The sequence below is a fragment of the Pteronotus mesoamericanus genome, unplaced genomic scaffold (genome assembly GCF_021234165.1).
Source record: "Pteronotus mesoamericanus isolate MK-2021 breed Mesoamerican mustached bat unplaced genomic scaffold, CSHL_Meso_final scaffold_54, whole genome shotgun sequence".
NCBI classification, from domain to species: Eukaryota; Metazoa; Chordata; class Mammalia; order Chiroptera; family Mormoopidae; genus Pteronotus; species Pteronotus mesoamericanus.
In genome coordinates this window covers 31,178,613-31,197,802 of record NW_026555321.1, presented here as the reverse complement: position 1 = coordinate 31,197,802, position 19,190 = coordinate 31,178,613, and the positions used below count along the sequence as shown (strand labels likewise).

The 19,190-nt window shown below is 48.4% G+C and overlaps 1 protein-coding gene across 2 annotated transcripts in view; it reads left to right on the top strand.

The window, feature by feature from the left end:
- Positions 1-18,696, top strand: part of SLC6A1 (solute carrier family 6 member 1) — a 41,881-nt gene extending 23,185 nt beyond the window's left edge. For both annotated transcript variants that reach the window (XM_054595885.1, XM_054595884.1), the window contains exons 3-16: positions 821-1,163; positions 1,563-1,694; positions 2,250-2,350; positions 3,173-3,282; positions 4,914-5,046; positions 8,024-8,158; positions 8,385-8,488; positions 8,706-8,830; positions 10,036-10,148; positions 10,547-10,678; positions 12,084-12,186; positions 13,219-13,319; positions 14,222-14,389; positions 16,387-18,696. In XM_054595885.1, the coding sequence (XP_054451860.1) occupies positions 926-1,163; positions 1,563-1,694; positions 2,250-2,350; positions 3,173-3,282; positions 4,914-5,046; positions 8,024-8,158; positions 8,385-8,488; positions 8,706-8,830; positions 10,036-10,148; positions 10,547-10,678; positions 12,084-12,186; positions 13,219-13,319; positions 14,222-14,389; positions 16,387-16,491 (1,800 nt within the window). In that variant the 5' untranslated portion in view covers positions 821-925 and the 3' untranslated portion in view covers positions 16,492-18,696. The remainder of the gene's footprint in view (positions 1-820; positions 1,164-1,562; positions 1,695-2,249; positions 2,351-3,172; positions 3,283-4,913; positions 5,047-8,023; positions 8,159-8,384; positions 8,489-8,705; positions 8,831-10,035; positions 10,149-10,546; positions 10,679-12,083; positions 12,187-13,218; positions 13,320-14,221; positions 14,390-16,386) is intronic.
- Positions 18,697-19,190: the final 494 nt, after the last annotated feature.

Genomic DNA, 19,190 nt, shown 5'->3' with positions numbered 1-19,190 from the left:
TCCCGGCATAAAAAATCTCCTTTAGGGAATTTGTTAGAAGTATAGATTTGGGGCTTATCTCCTACACATTCTGATGTGGCACATCTTGGGTGGGAGTTGGGAATGTGTCTTTCTAAAAAGCTTCCCAAATGACTTGGAAACACAGCCAGGCTTGGGAACTGCTGATAAAATAGCAAAACGTTCTCATTATTTCCCAGGCACAGTGTGTCTCAATAAATAAGTGAAAAAAAACAGCCTAAAGAGGGATGTACTACTATCATTCTCAACTTAAAAGATAGGGAGAGTGAGGCCCAGAGAGGTTAAGAACTTTGCTCAAAGTCACACAACTTGAAAGTAGTAGAGGACTTTGATCGTGGTCAGTGGTGGTGCTCATAAACCACCTTCACCCACCACCTGCAGCCAGGACACCTCCCTATTCAGCCCCACATTCAGATCTGCCACTGCTTACCCTGCTATGGCTATTACAGCATCAGGAAATGAAAATCTGATTGCATCCAGGGAGGCAAAGACGAGGAGCACTTAATTTTCTTCTCTGGAAGTTTGAACACCTTGGGTTTCTCCTCTGAGCATGACACATAAAGGAGGGCACGTGACACAGATGGCTGCAGTTGAAGCTAGTCCTGGAGACAACAGACCACACCCTCACCTGTTGTCTTTGGAAACAAAAGGCAATCACCTTCCTCTGGGAGCAGAGCCTGATGGGAAGCAGAGGGCTTATGAAAGGGCTTTCTTGGGCCCCTAGTTTTTTGTGAGTTATTTTTTTGTTGTCATTTTGGGGTAGCTCTGTAATCTTGCCTCCCTTCATTGCCTGTCACCCCAGCCCTCTGTTTTAGGGTGACCTTGAGACGCAAAACTGCTGTCCACGTGGACTGGAGCTGACATTGCACGTCCATCTGCCAGGACCCCTGCATCCAAACTCCGAGACATGGCAACTAATGGAAGCAAGGTGGCTGATGGGCAGATCTCCACAGAGGTTAGCGAGGTCCCTGTGGCCAATGACAAGCCCAAAACCCTGGTGGTCAAAGTGCAGAAGAAGGCGGCGGACCTTCCGGACCGGGACACATGGAAGGGGCGTTTCGACTTCCTCATGTCCTGTGTGGGCTATGCCATTGGCCTGGGCAATGTCTGGAGATTCCCCTATCTCTGTGGAAAAAATGGCGGCGGTAAGTGCTGGTCTGGCTACGTTCCAGCCGGGCCTGGACCCCACAGAAAGTTCCCCTCTTAGACGCTTTCTGGGACAACCTTAAGGGAATGGGTCCCTTAGAGACTCCAAAAGGAGTGTCAGTCCTCACTTCCTGTTTCTTGTCTTTTTTTTAAAAGATTCCCAAAGGGCCAGCATCCCCTGTTGATATCAGAAGGTCCACCGCTTCATTTGCAAAGTGTGGGGCACGTGTTTTGAGCAGAGAATGTCCTTGAGCCTCATTTTGGCTGTAGGCACTGCTTTTGGGGCAGAATGTGAGGAAATCATGGCAGGGACCCCAGAATGCCCTGCCATGATGCTCTCTCACCGGAGCTCTTCCAAAGCTTCGGAGCCACAAGCGTCTCTCTTCTTGACTTTGCAGGGGCCTTCCTGATCCCCTACTTCCTGACACTCATCTTTGCGGGGGTCCCACTCTTCCTGTTGGAATGTTCTCTAGGCCAGTACACATCCATCGGAGGCCTGGGGGTGTGGAAGCTGGCCCCCATGTTCAAAGGTAAGTCTGCAGAGTGGGGCTGTGGGTCGTGGTGGTGATTCTGCCCACAGGATGGTGGCAAAGCCAGAGCCTTCTCAACATGCTTGACCCCTCTGGACAGAGGGAGCTGCTCAGCCATGTCTGAGCAGAGTGGAGCCGTTGCAAGGGGCCAGGTGACAGATGAGCATGCTGGTGAAGAGGATGCAATCCAGAGGCCCCCACATGCATATCAGCCTGCCCTGTTCTGCGAGCTCATTCCCCTGAGTTTCCCTGGCGCATGCCGGGTGCGACTTTCTTAGCTTCCTTGCTCAGTACTGACAGATACTCAGATGAATGGGGGGAGAATCATGCTTGCCTGGCAAGCCCAGACCTAACCCCACCTTCAGGTAACCTGTGGGGGGGCCCCAGATACAAGGCCTGGCTTCTTACTTGCCAGATGCATGTGACCTTAGCCAAGTTCCTGCCTCTCTCCAAGGTCGAGTAAGAGTGTAAACATTGTAGGAAATGATAACAGTGACAGGCATTGGGGAAATTATGGTTATTAAGTGAATATTATTATGGTGTGTTCACTCCCAGGTGTGGGCCTTGCTGCTGCTGTGCTGTCCTTCTGGCTGAACATCTACTACATTGTAATCATCTCCTGGGCTATCTACTACCTGTACAATTCCTTCACCACGGTGAGTGGCCCCTCCAGCCACTCCTCAAGAAGGAGCCAGCCCAGAGCCACCCTCCCTTCACTGGGATCGCAGTTCTGCTGACAAGACCACTCCTCCAGCGGTGGGAGTTGGAGGCGGTCTTCAGCTGAAGCCTCTTGACTTGAGCCCCTGCGCTAGGCTGGGCACTGAGCCAGGCACTTTGTGGGCTAACATCTAATCCTCATGACACCTCTCTAAGATGGGTATTGTTAGCCCATTTTATATGGACCCAGGTTCAAACCCTGACCCTGTTGTGTATCAGCTGTGCAACTTTGGGAATGAGATTTAACCTCTCTGAGCCTCAGTGCCCTCATTTATAAAATGAGGGTAAAAGGGAAACCCACCTCCTAGAGTTGTGAGAATTAAGGAGTAAATGTGTATAAAGTGCTTAGATCTGTGCCTGGCAAAGAATAAGCACTGTAAGTATTCACGATTAACATCAGTGTGCACAGGCTCAAATGAAGGTGGTCTCTTGCCCAAAGTTGCATAGCTGGGAAGTGGCCCCAGGAGGGACAAAACCATGTGGTGAAGCTTGGAAAGCTCATTTCTAGAGTGAAAAGGTACAGGTTCAAATCTTAGCAATGGCACTTAGCTGTGTGATCTCAAGCAAGTTGCTGCCCCTCTCTGATCTCTAAAATGGGGCTCACAGCGTGACGTGCATTTGGGAGCTGTTGGGAAGGGCAAGTGAGATAATGGCTGCGAGGAAGCTCAGAGGACCGTAAAGGTGGACAAAGTGTGCTAGTACCGCTGTTTCCAGCCCCTGGGGGTCCAACAGGGTTTGTCTGTGCCACTGTTTCTTTGCAGACGCTGCCATGGAAACAGTGTGACAACCCCTGGAACACAGACCGCTGCTTCTCCAACTACAGCATCGTGAACACCACCAACATGACCAGCGCTGTGGTGGAGTTCTGGGAGTGAGTGCAGGGTTATTTGTGGTGGGTAGCATATCAGCCAGGGCCAGCAGGCACAGAGACACCCTCAGAAGGCTAATGGAAGAGTTAGGTGAAAGTTTGTGGAGATGTGGGCAGGTCTAAGGAAGGCACAAGAAAGGGTGAAGCCCCTTCCTTGCCCAGCGAGAGCTAAACCTCGGAAAGGCTGCTAGATATGCGCTAAACCTTTGGTAGAGAAACCCAGCTGTAGACAAAGCAACAGCCAGCAGGGAAGGTACAGCCCTGACATCTCTGTCCTTCCACCCTCTGAGCTCCTGCTATTGGTAAAACCCAGAAGCCAGAGGGAAAGGGAGCCAGTGGTGTGTAGAAGGGTAGATGGTGGCCAGCCGTGGGGAATAACCATCATAGGCTGAGAAGAATCACCAGCGGCGGGGGTGGGGGGGAGCTAACAGTCCTGATTTATCCCGAAAATCAGTCCAGAGTCCCTTGGAATAAAAACACATGTGCACACGTACACGTGCACACTCCATCCCTAGTGAAGGCCATGCTGATTGTTTCTTCATAGAAGATGCACGTTGGGAGCATTAATTAAAAAAAAAAAAAATGTCCTGGGACCCAAATCTCTCTGGCATGAAGGAAGTATTTGTGCTAGGAAGCTTGAAAGAGTCTACCGGGAGCAACGTGGTCGGTTCCACTGCACCTTGGATAAGCTGCCAGGAGGAATTGTTCTCAGGAGGTGTCAGGACATGTAATGCCAATCTCTTTGTGCTGAAATGCCCTTGGCTAGGCTGACTCCTTACAAATAAAAATCACATTCTGCTTCCGCTGGTTCTGCTTCCAGACATCTTCCCCATATAGTTGTCTCACACATGTCTAAGGTTTTCATTCAACCACTTGTTCAATAAACATATCTTGAGCACCAACTATGTGCCATTCTGGTTAGAGACATGGATAAGCAAACAGGCAGTGGCAGCACCAGACGACCAGGGCTAAGAGCAGAGATGCACGGCAGGCTGTGGGGTGCCAAGGAGGCGCCTGGACCAGCCCAGGTAAGGAGTGGCATCTAAGGATGAAAAATAATTTTGGGAAGACAGGTGTTGGCAGAAGGAAGAGTATGCATGAAGGCTTGGAGGCAGGGGAGAGTTACCAAGGCTGGAGCGAGGGAACGACAAATAGTCCAATCGTGTGAGAGTTTGAGGTAGCTGCGGTGAGAGCCAAAGCGAGAGAGAAATAGGGGCCAGCTCATCGAGGCCTTGCAACGTCCCCCTGGAGAGTTTGGGCTTCATTCTGAGAACAATAGGGAGCTATTCATTGCAGGATTTTAAGCAGCAAGTGACATGACCAGACTTGCAACTAGAAGAATTTGTGGGCCCTGGAGTGGGGACAGAGAAAGCGATGGTGGGGGTTCTGCTAGGAGGCTATTGCAGCCGCCCAGGTGAGCAACAGTGGTGTCTGAATTAAGGCACTGATGGGTCAGCGCTTTCTACCAATTAGTATAATGGGCCCCATAGTCCCCAATGAACTTTGAGATCTTTGTGATCACAGATGTCAGCACAATTGCAGTGAAGGACATCGCCCATGTCCGTGCCCTCGTCAGCGCTCCCCAGGTCACTCCAGCCCCACGTGACTTTCTCCTCCCTCCACTGTTCCATCAGGCGCAACATGCATCAGATGACAGACGGGCTGGATAAGCCGGGTCAGATCCGCTGGCCTCTGGCCATCACCCTGGCCATCGCCTGGATCCTTGTGTATTTCTGTATCTGGAAGGGTGTTGGCTGGACTGGAAAGGTAAGTGATGTGCACGGTGGCAACTGGAGGGGGATGGGTCTACAAAGGGATCTCCACCCTGGACAAGCAATCTGTACCTCCCAGGAACCCCATACAGTCTTAATGTAGGCAAGTCCTTTCATCTGTCTGTGCCTCAGTTTCCTTTCCTGTAAAATGGGAATAATATTACCTCCTCTGGGGAGGTGTGAGGATTAAAGGAAATAATAAAAGTCAGGCACTTAACAGTGCCAGGCTCACATTAAGTCTCTTGAGATCACCCTGGACCTGGCAAAGTCACCACAAAACAAGGCAAATGTTACTCACGGACCATTAAACAAACTGTCCTTGAGCATCTGCTCTGTTCCAAGCCTTAGTCTATGTGTGGGCATGTCCAGATGTGAACACTCCACATCCCAGCCCTTGAGGAGCAACAGAGATGGATTGATTAGTAGTTGAATACTCAGGCCTCATATTCAAATAGTACTGAGTTCGAATCCCAGCTTGGCCATTGGCACGGCTGTGTGACCTTGGGCAAGTTACTTCATCTCTCTGAAACAGTTTCTGCCTCTAAAAATGGGTTTAATACCTGTGCTTATCTGTTGGTTTGTTATGCAAATCAGATGAGCCCATGATTTTGTAAGAAACTCAGTAGCTAGCAAGGGGAGCTATTGTTTTTGTTTTTGTTAATGGCAAGGGCAGAGCAAGGCCAAGTTGAGGTATCCAGGCTGGAGACATTTGGGGAGGTTGCTAATCAAAGTAGGGGGAGAAAGACTGGCCTCACTCCTGTTTCTTTTCCCCCTTTAAACCTCACCCCATGAGTCCAGGGACAGAAGGTGGCCAAGTCTCTTACTGGTCTTGGGCTGAAGGACTCAGGGCAAGCGTGTCGTCTGAGGTCTTAGAGCAAGTAAGGGAGAGAAAAGATTTGAACTGACTGAGGCTGGAGACAGGGAGGTTCAGACTACGTAAGAAGCTAAATGTGCAGAGCAGAACCTTAATGAATTCCATACTTGGGCAAGAACACAGCTGATGAAAAACTGCCCTGTTTTAGTCTAGCGGGAACTTTGGACCCAGCAGGTTTTCAGATTCAAGGCTGGTGTCAATGCAGTTCTGCTCTGTCCTTAGGCTGCGTAGGCAGGAGGAGGGCAAAGTTGTCTCCAGGCCCAGCTTTTAGAAGCAGAAGAAAGTAGGGCCTAAGGGCTTCGGAAGAAACAGCCGAGTTTGAATCTCAGTCCCCTGGTTCCTAGCTGCATGCTCTTGGGCAAGTCATTTCTTTTCTCAGTCTTAGTCTCCTCATCTGTGAAGTGTTCACAGTAATAGTACCTTAGCAGGGTTGTCACAAAGACTGAGGCGGCTAATCTATGCCAAGTGTATATTATATGCGTAGCACACAGTAGGCACTCAACACAAGGCATCAATTATAATCATTTTGGGTGGTATCTGGAGTTCCTGCTATATTACGAGACTGGCTATTTCTTGGGGACAGAAAGTAGGGCCTCTCTCACTATCTTTGAGTGAGTCAACCAATCTAGCAGTAAGCATTTACTTAGCACCTACTGTGTACCCAGCTCCATGCTGAACACGGAAGACATATTGAAGTGCAAGACCTATCAACAAATATTAAGTATATTTTATGTTCTCACGCAACTGACCTTTCTGAGTGGCAAAGTTGATTGTACCCATTTTCCAGAAAAGAAAAAAATAGGCTCAGGGAGGATAAGAAATTGGCCTGATGTCATATAGCTTGTAGGTGACACAGATGGTTCTGAATTCCCTGTTCCTAATTCTAAGTACAGAGATTTTGCGATGAGACTGTGGCCATGTTTCCTAACCCTGCACAATCACAGAGTCAAGGCAGGGAGAGGAAGCTAACCTAGAGAACAATTTATGCTGAGCATGACTCTGAGATACGAAGGTCATTGAACTTGAAAATTGCTCTTTCACACTAGGAGCAAAGAAATGTCATTTCCAGTAATGATCTCAATCTTCTGATGATCAATTTGGCAAAAAGATAATTTTTAAGATGATTACACCCAGTGCTAGCATCTTTGCCAGGAAAGGTACTGTCTGTAATGCTGGACGAGGTTCCGTTTCTGGAAGGTAATTAGGCAGCATGGATTAAAAGCCTTTGAGAAGTTTATTCCTTTTTTCACAGTAATTCCACCTCTAGAAATTTTTCCAGAGGCTAGTATAATTGTTTTAGTATAAGTTGTAGTACTTTTTAGTGTGACTTGTCTACTTTTATAGACAAAGTTCTATGTAGTATTATTGAGATTCACATAAAATAGGAAGTAATATCAATGGATGGTGAAACCTATTGAGGGACTACTTGGTATAATTAAAAATCACATTATGAGACAATAATAACAAACAAACAAGAAAACAAGTAAACAATACAAGAAACAAAGCTGTGTGTGCTGTGTTTTTTCATTTTAAACATGTTAAATGAAAAGGTAAGTACATAATGTGAGCCTCATTTTATAAGAAAATGTGGTCATGTATGTAAAGGGAAGTCTCAAAGGAGGAACAGTAAAATGTTAACATCCATGCACTTATGTATTTATCTGGCGTTTGTTGAGTATCTGCTATATACCATGCACTATTTTAAGCACTGGAAAAACAGAGAAGTGACCAAGACAAGCCCTGTCCTTCATGTAACTTACATTTAAAAGCTGTTGAAAAGAACTTGAATTATGTGTTCACATGTGATTTTTAAAATTGTCCTGTCACCACATGTATTACTTTAATTTGAACAGAAATCAAAAAGTAGAGTGGGTAGGGGAAGAGACAATGTGGCGCTGAGCTGGTTGGTTCAGACTCCAGGCAGGGGCTGCAGAAAAATGGCAAGCAGAGCAGGTTAGGAATCCAGGAAGGCTTCCTGGAGGAAGAGAGCTGGAACCAAGCCCAGAGCCACAACAGGTGCAGATGTAAGTGAAGTGGGGAAGGGGGAGGCCTAGGTAGGCTGGAGGGTTCGTGACTGTCTCACCCACTTTTCTCCCAGGTGGTCTACTTCTCAGCCACCTATCCTTACATCATGCTGATCATCCTGTTCTTCCGCGGAGTCACGCTGCCAGGGGCCAAGGAGGGCATCCTCTTCTATATCACACCCAACTTCCGAAAGCTGTCAGACTCTGAGGTGAGCAGTCCTCCTGGCCCGGGGTACTAGAGGGCGCCGGCTGGGTTACGTGCACACCTGAGTTCTGAGCGATGGTTTGCCAGCTTTAGCATGTTATTGCAGCTCTCTGACCCTCGGTAAACTGGGATTGTTGCAAGGTAGAGTTGGTTAGCATATGTAAGAGGCCCTGGGGCACTGTGACTTTGTGATGATAATTTTGACCATTTTTTAATTATTCTGCCTATAGGTGTGGCTGGATGCTGCTACTCAGATTTTCTTTTCCTACGGGCTGGGCCTGGGATCCTTGATCGCTCTTGGGAGCTACAACTCTTTCCACAACAATGTCTACAGGTGCTAATGCGCAGGAGCACCTTCCCCGACAGCCACGCCTCTCCACTGTCAACTCCATCCTTCTCAGAGCCAGTCTCCTTCCCTGTGGGTGGGGGATGGGCCCACCTGCCCTATAGCCCCGCTCCCAGGCACCCTCCCTGGCCCTGCCCTTTGCTTACCAGTTGCTCACCTTCCTGCCAGCCCCACCCTTCCTAACTGTGCCCTTCCCTCTCTGCAGGGACTCCATTATTGTCTGCTGCATCAATTCGTGCACCAGCATGTTCGCAGGATTTGTCATCTTCTCCATCGTGGGCTTCATGGCCCATGTCACCAAGAGGTCTATTGCTGATGTGGCAGCCTCAGGTCAGCACCACACAGGACCAGGGCTCCTGGAGAGGAAGGGGCTAACCACCACCTTGGCTCACTGGCATTGAGGTCACTAGGTGCCAGGCAGCGCACTGATCATTTATGTGGACTGCATCCTGGAATCTTTGTAACACTAGCTCTTGTTATCCCCATTTCACAGATGAGGAAACTGAAACTCACTGAGGTTAGCTGCCTCGGGAAGCTAGAAACATGGTTGAACTGTGGAGTTGAGCCCGGACCTGGCTGATTGCAACGCCTGGCCGTGCTGCCACTTCCCACACAGTCCTGGACACCTGTGGGGAGAACACTCACTCTTGCCCCCAGAGATGTAAACACTGGTCCAACTCAGACATGTTCGCCACCATGGCACAAAGCACCCAAGTCTGTGCACTCATCCAAGTTCCAAAAATGTTCTCATCCCATGGGCTCTGCCCACTCTGCTCTCCACAGTCAACCACAGGGTCCAGGGTAAAACCCAGGCAACCCCTCTCTTTCCTGCTCAGTCAGGAAAGCAGCATACACGAGGACCTGCTGCGTGTACGGCAGAGGCCCAGAGACTCAGGAAGGAATCATGACTAGCCTCTTCCCCACAGTGGAGAACTGGGCTGGTCACACGGGAAGGAATGCTCTCTCTCCACTGAGGTCCTAATCTCCCCCGCTGGGGAAGCCCGCCACCTCTTTTCTCTGAAACGCGCAGCCACCACCCCTCTTTCCAGAGCCAGGCCCCAGGGAGATGAGAGTGTCTTTCCTCTTCCTCCCAAGATTTTCCCTGATTGCTTAAACATGACCCCACCCAGACACTCAAACACAACATGTCCCAAACTGACCTCCTCAAGCTTCCTCCTCCCCGTGCTCCCATTGCAGCAAAGGGTTCTGCCCTCCAGTGCCCTGGCCAGAGCTCCAGCATCATCCTGGACGCTTCTGTCACCTTCACTCACAAACCAGCCAATGCCAGGACCTGCCCATCCTGCCTCCTAACTATTTCTCCATCTGGTCACCCCTCTGCCCCTCCACTGTCCCCACTGCTGGCCAGGCCTCTGCAGTTCCTCATCTCACCTTACTGGGCCCCTTGTCTCTGGACCCAACCCTACAGCCTCCCCTGCCACACACACTCTTCTTCAAGTAGAAAATAAAAGTGGGTGGGTACTGAGTATGCTATAGGTGCTTCGTACATTTTTTTTTTTTTACCCTTTTCCCTGTAGGCCCCGGGCTGGCATTCCTGGCATACCCAGAGGCCGTGACCCAGCTGCCCATCTCTCCCCTCTGGGCCATTCTCTTCTTCTCGATGCTCCTAATGCTGGGCATTGACAGCCAGGTGAGGACGTTCTCCCTGGCACCTGGAGGAGCCCCTCACCCAGCCTTGCCCATCTGGGAGAGAGCAGGGAGAAAGCAGGGAGAGGAGGCCACTTCCCTAGGCCCCCTGGGAAGATGGAGAGGAACTTCAGACCCCTAGAATGCTCCACTGCATGGAACTTCAGAGGACAGCTTGGCCACCTTCCCCATATTTGAGATGGGGAAACCGATGCCCAGAGGGAAGGGACTCTCCTCAGTTCACAAAGGGAAGCAGCGGCAGATCAGGCTCAGATACTGGGGCTCAGCTGGCCCTGCTGTCCTGGTGCTGCTGGGCTCTCCGGTCGTGCGCCAGAGCCAGGCTTTGGGTGGGTTGGGGTTGGGACCTGCCGCACAGGTGGCTGACCCCCTTTCCCCCTGAAGTTCTGCACCGTGGAGGGCTTCATCACGGCACTGGTGGACGAATACCCCAGACTGCTCCGCAACCGCAGGGAGCTCTTCATTGCTGCCGTCTGCATCGTCTCCTACCTGATTGGCCTCTCTAACATCACCCAGGTAAGCGCAGGCACCACTGGGCACATCTCTGGTGCTGCTTGCCCCAGGGCCGCTCCCAGGCCCTCTTCACCCCAGCTCTGTCTTAGTCCACTTTCCACTTGCTCATTGAGCACATTTCTGTGCCAAGCCCAGCACACCCTGAAAGAAGCTAGATGAGGTCCCTGTCCACAGGGAGCCCCTGGGCTGGTGGAGACTGAGCCGGAAATGATGGGCAGAGCTAGAGAACACAGCCCCTAACTCTGCCTGGGGCACCAGAGACTGCTTTCTGGAGGAGGGGATGCAGGGGATGAGTTTTAAAAGACCCGCAAAAATCAACTGGAGAGTCAAGGTGGAGTTAGTTGGGCCTTTGAATTTGACACTGCCCTTTCCTCTTATTCCTACTTTTCTTTTTCTGTGGACAGTAATGAGCAAGGCTGTCTGCACTCACGTCCCTCCCAGTCTACTCAGAAGACAGAATCATAACTGATGAACTGTGCAGTAAATATAAATGACCCTAAAGCCATGAGCTCAGCTCTGTGGGTCTGATTTATGATCCGGAAAACCACCCCTGGATCCAAATACAATTCAGGCCTAGAATTATTGTTCGTTCATTCATTCCATCATAGTTGATGAACACCTACTATAAGCCTGGCATAACACTGGAGGTCAGCAGTGAACTTGACAGTATTTGGTGGGCAAGACTGGCATGCCCATTAGATCATTAAGTGCCATGAAGAAGAGAGTGGTGGGACAGAGAATGACCCACAAGGGCACGGGGAGGGATGCTCCCTCTCCAGAGTAGTCAGGGGCAGTCCCTCTGAGGAAGTGAGAGTTGAGCTGAAGTGATAGTTGAGCTGAGACTGAAATGTGCAGAAGAGCCAGCTAAAGGAAGAAAGCACAGCAGGTGCAAAGGCCCTGAGGTGGGAATAGGCTTAGTGAACTTGAGCAAAAGAGAGAAGGCCAGTGTGGTTGGGGCAGAGGGAGCTGAGGGCTAAGTAGGGGGTGTAGTACCAGAGATCATGCAGGACCTTCAAGGCCAAGGTATTTGGATTTTATTTTATCTTCTATTTTTCTACTTACGTATGTATTGAGTTATTATCTTATTTAAGCCATGGAAGGTTTTAAGCGGGGGAGGGACATGACTGATTGAACACTGTGGACAGGTGGCTCCTTTCCGCCCTCCAGTCTTACCAGAAATGGGACATTGCCCTCCACTCCCTGCCCATTTGCCTCCCAGTCTCCAGAGAATCAACACTCACATTCTCTCAGAGTCACAAGTGCTTTCTCAAATCTTCCCACGAGCCATCCTGCTGCATGTTTAGCCTAACCCCAACCTCATCAGACTGTAAAGTCCACGCTGACTGTGAACTGAATGTGCTGGTCCCTGGCAGAACGGGCATCGCTCTCACTGCTTTTCCTCCTGCAGGGTGGCATCTATGTCTTCAAGCTTTTTGATTACTACTCTGCCAGTGGCATGAGCCTGCTGTTTCTCGTGTTCTTTGAATGTGTCTCCATCTCCTGGTTTTACGGTGAGCATCAGCCTCCCACCCTCCCCGACTCATTCATTCATTTTTTCCTTTCTTCAGTTATCATTCACTCAGTACCACTTGAACACCAGGTCCTTTCCATACATTCATGTATTTAGTTCTCACAACAATTTGATGATGTTAACACAGGAGGTTCCACATTTAGAAGATAGCATAAGAACAGTTAAATAAACTCATTTAAAATGGAAAGATAACATGGTTTGTTTGAAATTTTATCTAGAAAAGGGAAACCAAAGCTACCAAAACAAATTCTAAAGTTAAAAGTGTTCATTATCTTAGAGCAAAGAATGAAGGAAATAATGATTTTATATGTTGAGTTTGTGGCCTAAGTTTTCAGAACCAGCTGCACAATAGTAAAAGGATGTCCTTCCCTATACTTTGATCATCATAGCAAGATGATGTCTTTGAGGGAAGTGTTCTCCAAGGTCCCTCTTAGTACCTGATAATCATTGTATCTTCTTTGCCACCTCAACGTTATCATCATTTTTCTTTCCTCAGCTCTAACTGGTCTAGTGCTATCAAATCCTCATGAATTTGCTTATAATTGGAGCAGTGCCCAGTGTCTCCCTCGTGAACTTCATGACATCTCTGGGTCTTTGCAAGATTAGCAGTTCTTCTGTGCAATCTATTACCAACTGCTGGCAGTAGCAAATCACCAGGGAAAACCCTCCCTGCCCAGCAAGGCTTTGCAAGAATGGCTAGGATAGATGTTGCCTGTGAGGGACATTAAAAGTGATGGGGACACATTTTGTTAGTATATTTGATTTTTGGTAGATATTTTCACATTAAGGTAATTTGCTTTCCCACACAACCCACTTGGTGTGAGGATTTGGTTATTGACTACTTAGATAACAAGCACCCCTCAGAGCCTGAGCCCCACGTTACAGATGAGGGAACTGAGACTCCGGTTAGGTGACTTACCTGTGGCCATACTGAGAGAAAGTGACAGATTGGGTTTAATCTTTCGTGCCCACAACTCATCCATCTCTTCTGTTTTTGCTCCAAATGCCACAGGTGTCAACCGATTCTATGACAACATCCAAGAGATGGTTGGCTCCAGGCCCTGCATCTGGTGGAAGCTGTGCTGGTCCTTCTTCACCCCAATCATTGTGGCGGTAAGGACAAGGCTTGGCCAGCCCTGTCAGGACAAGGACAGGCTGGGCGCTGGGGCAACTCAGATCCAGAGAAAAACATCTAGCGACAGAGGTGGATGGAAGAGACTCCAGACTCCCGTTCCCTGTTGATACTAATGGCTCCCATTTGTTGGGCATCTCCTCTGTGCTCTTCATGAAACCAGACATATTACATCATTCTCACAAACGTCAGAAAAAATAAACAATATTGCCTCACTTTACTGCTGAGAGAGCGCTTTACCAGCGCTACCCCAGCCAGCCTCACAGTGTGTCAGTGCTGGATTCGAACTAAGTCAGCCTAGTTCCAAAGCCCACGCTATCCATACGCGGGGGTCTCCCCTTCTCAGCTTCTCTCATTTGCTTCTGCAAGAGGAAGCTGAGGCATGAGCAGGCTGGGAGGGGGCTGCCCCAAGTCCTTGGTGTGGTAGCTGGGCCACTGCACATGTGTCCTGCACAAGGGTACCCATCCAACGGGAATGGGGACTGACATTCAACCTTGTTCTGCTTGCCAAGCTGGTTAACTTGGAAGAGGGGATGCTTTTTTCTATTGGTCCTCTCAGAGCAACTACGCTTTTCTGCCGGTCCTCCCAGAGAGAGTGCCTTTTTCATACTGGTTCTTCCAAGAAGGGTGCCCTCTTCTATTGGTTATCACAAAGAAGGCTCTATTTGCTATTGTTCCTCCCAGACAAGGTACCTTCTTCTATCATGCACAAAGGCACCGTAGGTACTGGAAGGATTCCCAAGATGTTGGGCCCTTGTGAGGGTCAGCCTCAGGATAGGGGTGAAGGGCAGTGGACCCATCATCTATAAGATCTAATGGGGGGCCTTGATTGTCCAATATGTGTGACTGACTGCCCCCTACTCCCTCTTCTCCAACCTTGCAGGGTGTGTTCATTTTCAGTGCTGTGCAGATGACTCCTCTCACCATGGGAAGCTATGTTTTCCCCAAATGGGGCCAGGGCGTTGGCTGGCTCATGGCTCTGTCTTCCATGGTCCTCATCCCTGGGTACATGGCCTACATGTTCCTCACCTTAAAGGGCTCCCTGAAGCAGGTAAGCCTCCTCCACCCTCTGCACCATTGGTCCCCTTCCCCCACTGTGCTGGGCCAGCCCCTACCCTTATGGAGCTCGCAGTCTAGCTGGGGAGACAAACAAATCAATAGCCAATGACAATGGAGTATTAGAAGTGCCATGATTGGGGTAAACCAGGGAGGTGGGTAAGCCCTGCCTGGGTTGAGGACGGTTAGGAAGCCTTCCTTGAAAGGGGATAGCTAAGTAGGAGCCAGAGTTAAAAGCAGAAGCAGAAAGAATGTTCCTAGAAGAGGGTGGGAAGCATGTGCAAAGGCCCACAGGTATAAACTAACCAAGGTGGCTGGAGGGTAGAGTGAGGAGGGGTGCAGGGGGGTGATGGAGATGAGGCTGGGAATTTAAGAAGGTCTGGCCAGATCATGGAGGGCTTTGAAAATAGAATAAGAGCTTTGGGCTTTATTCTCAGTGTAATGGGGAGCCATCAAGGGTTCGAAGCAGATGAAGGGTAGAATCAGATGTATTGAGGGCTTATTTAAGACCTCATTTGTGAGCTTGATGAAGAGAAAACATGGTCTTACCCTCAAGGAAAAACAAAGCATATGAGACATGCCGCCCCACTAGCACCTACTAGGTCCATGCCAGCTCTTTGTTAAATTATATCAAATTCTTGAGTGAAACAAGGCAGTGCTGAAGGTACCCAGGTGCTAGAGACATTAATGGAGCAAGCGTAGGCTGAGAAGGCTTCTCTGAGGAAAAGTGGAGAATCAGATTATGGAGGGCCACAGCTGGGAAGACCCGGATCCGTGGCCCTCAACACTATTTCCCACCAAGATGTACTCGCTACACCCACTCAGAGCCAGAGGAGGGGCTCCCACGTCCGCAGTGTAGGGCAGGCGGGTGATGGAGTATGCGCAGCCCCTGGAGCTGCTGGGAAGCCTCCTTTTTATCGCAGACTGAAAAACTGAAGCCAAGTGAGGAAACCCTTACCCATTCCTTACAGTAAGTTATTAGCAGAGCCAGGGCTTGCAGCCCTTTTCTCCCGACTCCAGGTCTAATGTTTTTATTCTCCATTACCTTCGGCTGAGCCTCAGAAGAAAGTCAGGTCTGCGTTTGTGCAAGAGAGCACAGCCTGTGCAAAGGCACAGTGGTGGGAAAGGGCAAGGCAGGTCTGAAGATAGCACATCATGTGATGTGGCAGGATTGCAGGGGATATGGATGGAGAAGGTAGTGGGAGAGTCATCCACCCAGCGAATATGTATCAAACACCTACTATACGCCCGACACTATTGTCAGTACTGGGGACACAGCATTGAACAAAACAGGCAAAACCCCAATCTCTTGGAGTTTACATTCTAGTAGGGGAAGATCAACAAATAACAAAATAAAAACACATTAGATGGGGAGAAGTACTAGGGTGAAACATAAAGTAGGAAGGGGTCCAGGGAGTGCCGAGCAAGGCCTTGCTGAGGAGAAACACTGAGCCAAGGCCTAAGGAGGCAGAGATGGAGCTGTGAAACTCCCTGAAAGGATGTACCAGACAGAGGGTACAGCAAGTGCAAAGGCCCTGAGGCAGATGCATGCGTGGTGTGTGTGAGGAGCAGTAAGGAGGCCAGTGTGGCTGGAGTGAAGGAAGTGAGGGGGTGAGCGGAGGACATGGAGGTCTGTGGTGGCAAGGGCCAGATCATATGGGGCCTTGGAGGGCTTTGATGAAGTGGGAGCCATTTTTGCATAATGAGGAGGGACACGTTCTCTAACATAACTCCTCCGTGTGCTGTGCTGAGATTAGAATGAAGGGGATGAGGGTCAAGAATAGACGTGGAGGGCTAGGAGGGAGTTATTACTATAACCCAAGTGAGGGGAGCTGTGTGTGGGAGCATCAGAGGGTGTAGAGGATGTGGAGACATGTACCGGAGTCTAGGCACAGTTTGAAGGCAGAACAGACAAAATAGACTTGAAAAGATGGTGGGGGAACAGAAAGGCCAGTCTCCTATCTCAGCCCAAATTCTCTCCGGTGTCCACAGCGCATTCAGGTCATGATCCAGCCCAGCGAAGACATCGTTCGCCCGGAGAATGGTCCAGAGCAACCCCAGGCCAGTGGCTCAGCCAGCAAAGAGGCCTACATCTAGGGGTGTAGGGAGGCTCGCCGACCCAGCACTCTCACCAACCCCCCCAGCCTGGCTGAGCATGACCACCACTTGATGTCTGAACATACCATCTATCTCAAGCTACCTCGAGTGGCGAGTCCAGACACCATCACCATGCAGAGAGGGGAGGTAGGGGACAGTCTCACCCCAGTGGGTCCTGCATTGGGCAAAGATACTCGATGGCTCCGGCACCCGAGGGCCGGTGACCTTTTTAATCCGGACCCCATAAGCATCAAGCAGTCTGCATTTGTGACTGCCATGGTAGATCATTTTTATCCCGCCAGTGAGTGTGACGCGGTGAGGCTGCACCCTCCTGGCTTTTAGTTGTTTTCCTGACTGTTCTCTTACTGCTGAAACCCATGACTGTTATCTTGGACTTTGCAGGAGTTCGTTTCCGTGGAACGCTGCTCTGTACACATGAAAAGGGCATTTTGTATAACAGAGGTCTCTGGGGAGAGCTCACTCTTAAGTAGCAGGGAGCCAGCGGAGCTCTTTCATTTTTTAGTTTTCTCCTTCCCAAGGCAGCTTGACTTTAAAACAAGCCCCAAGGACCTCAGTCAGCGTTCCCAGACGTGCTTCCCAAGCAATCTGTGTAGTGTCCTTTTTCCCTGCCACCGGCTGAGTGAGCATCTCTGCAGCTAAGCTTTCCTGCCCCCTCCTCGGCAAGCCATTCTGATTGCACCTGGCCCTGCTCCTTGGAAAACTGCCACAAGCACAATTAATATTTTTATCATCATTCTGGGGGACCTAAGATCCTGCTGGGGATGTTCCCTAATCAAAGCCCCAGTTTCTCTTAGGATGCCAGGCTTTACAGGACACAGAACGGTTGCAGAGGAAATCAAGGTCAAGTCCTGTCCCTGAGTCAAAATGGATCCAGTTATCTTTTTTAAACTATCTCCCTCACTGCCACCCCATTCAAAGCTGCTGCCTTCTTACCTTTTCTGAAATCCCCCAGTGGGAATCCCCTCACTGCCACTAAAATCTGCCCAGCCACTAACTGAGGACCGAGTGTTAATCCAGGTCCCCACCCCCACCCCCAAAGTGCTTCCAAGAATAAAACTGCTTCCTTGGGAAGTCGTTTTTGTTCTTTTCCGGAATGGGCTCCGCAGTGGCGGCAAATCGGCAAATCGGGTAAAGACAGTTCCTTGCAAGCCCCAGTAACTCAGCGTTTCTCATTTGCCAGGAAAATGGGTTCCCATGTAACAAATGGTCTGTTGTGCCCTGTAGCTCCTTAGCTAGTTAGCTCACAAACTGTGTTTTACAAATAATCCTCAATAACTATGGTAAATAACTTCGACTGTGGGTTTTTTAATCTTTTGTCATTCTCATCCTAAAGTGACCAGTGACCAGCATACCAGTTCTTGCAATAAGGTATTACCCTCAGAATATTAAGCACATTATTGTAGAGAAAATAAAAAGTACTTGTATACATATAAATGCACACACAACTACACTCGTCCTCATGCGTGGTAAATAGGGTCTTGTTTGATATTGTGTAGGAAATCTAAAACCTTTTCCTGAGGTCATCTGTAAAATAGTCTCATTGCTAAGGCATCCTGAGTGCCAGCTGGTGAGTTTATGATCAACTGCGTATGTATTGTTAATTTATAGGGCTTAGCCTGCAAGGAACCCTTCACTGTGTTTCATGGTCCCACTCCCATCCTGTGTGAATTCCTTTAGAATAAGGGCAGGAAAATTTCAAACTTTCTCTTTGTTCTTCAATGTGAAACTAAGACCAAGTCTTTTTAAGACAAATGCAGTGTATTTCATGTCCGTAAGCACGTCTAAGTGCGATGTTTGGCAAGAAATCCCCTAACTGATTTCCATCCAAACCTACTTACATAGCACAATATTATGTGTCGTACAATTACTGTGAGAACTGTGAATATGTGTAACTTTTTTTAGTATTTGCCCTGGGGAGAAAAGATATTGTATTATCATATATGCTTTTTTTTTTTTTTGCAATAAGGATTTATTCTCTGAACACCAAGTAAATCTATCTCTATATAAAAATATATGTAATATAAACATATTCAAACTATATACAGAGCCTGTTTTAAAAAAATTACAGTATTATTTAGTAAAATTATCTGTTCTATGGACCAAATGTAAAATATTTATAAATGAAGATGCATTTTAAATGTCTATAAATGGTGTCATAACTAGAGCACGGACATTATGTACATTCCTAAGAATTTAGAGGAAAAATAATAAAGGTTCTATGATATACAATATCAGATGTTCAATTCTTTGTGCTGGGGGCATAACAACCTCTTTAATCAGACTAACACATATACATAATACTATTTTTCCCCGAGAGAGAGAGAGAGAGAGAGAGATTTGGGCTCAAAATTCAGCGATATAGAGCTGGACTTCCAAAAAGTTTTGGAATGTGTGGATAAAAAAATGAGTCTTTGCTACTAAAGGGAGGTATTTTTACTAGTCTAGAAAACTTTAATGTGGTCAACTAAATAAAGGATAATAGGAGCACATATAGTTAACAAGGACACTCATTGATTTGCTCATTAATTCATTACTCAAAATATTATTATTTTTAAGTTGTTTTGATGTTATTTTGAAAATTCTATTTAGGAAAATTTGAATTCTACAGAGAAGTTATAAGAATGATTCACTGGACACCTGGATTCACCAGTTGCTGATATGGTGATACTTTAACTTTC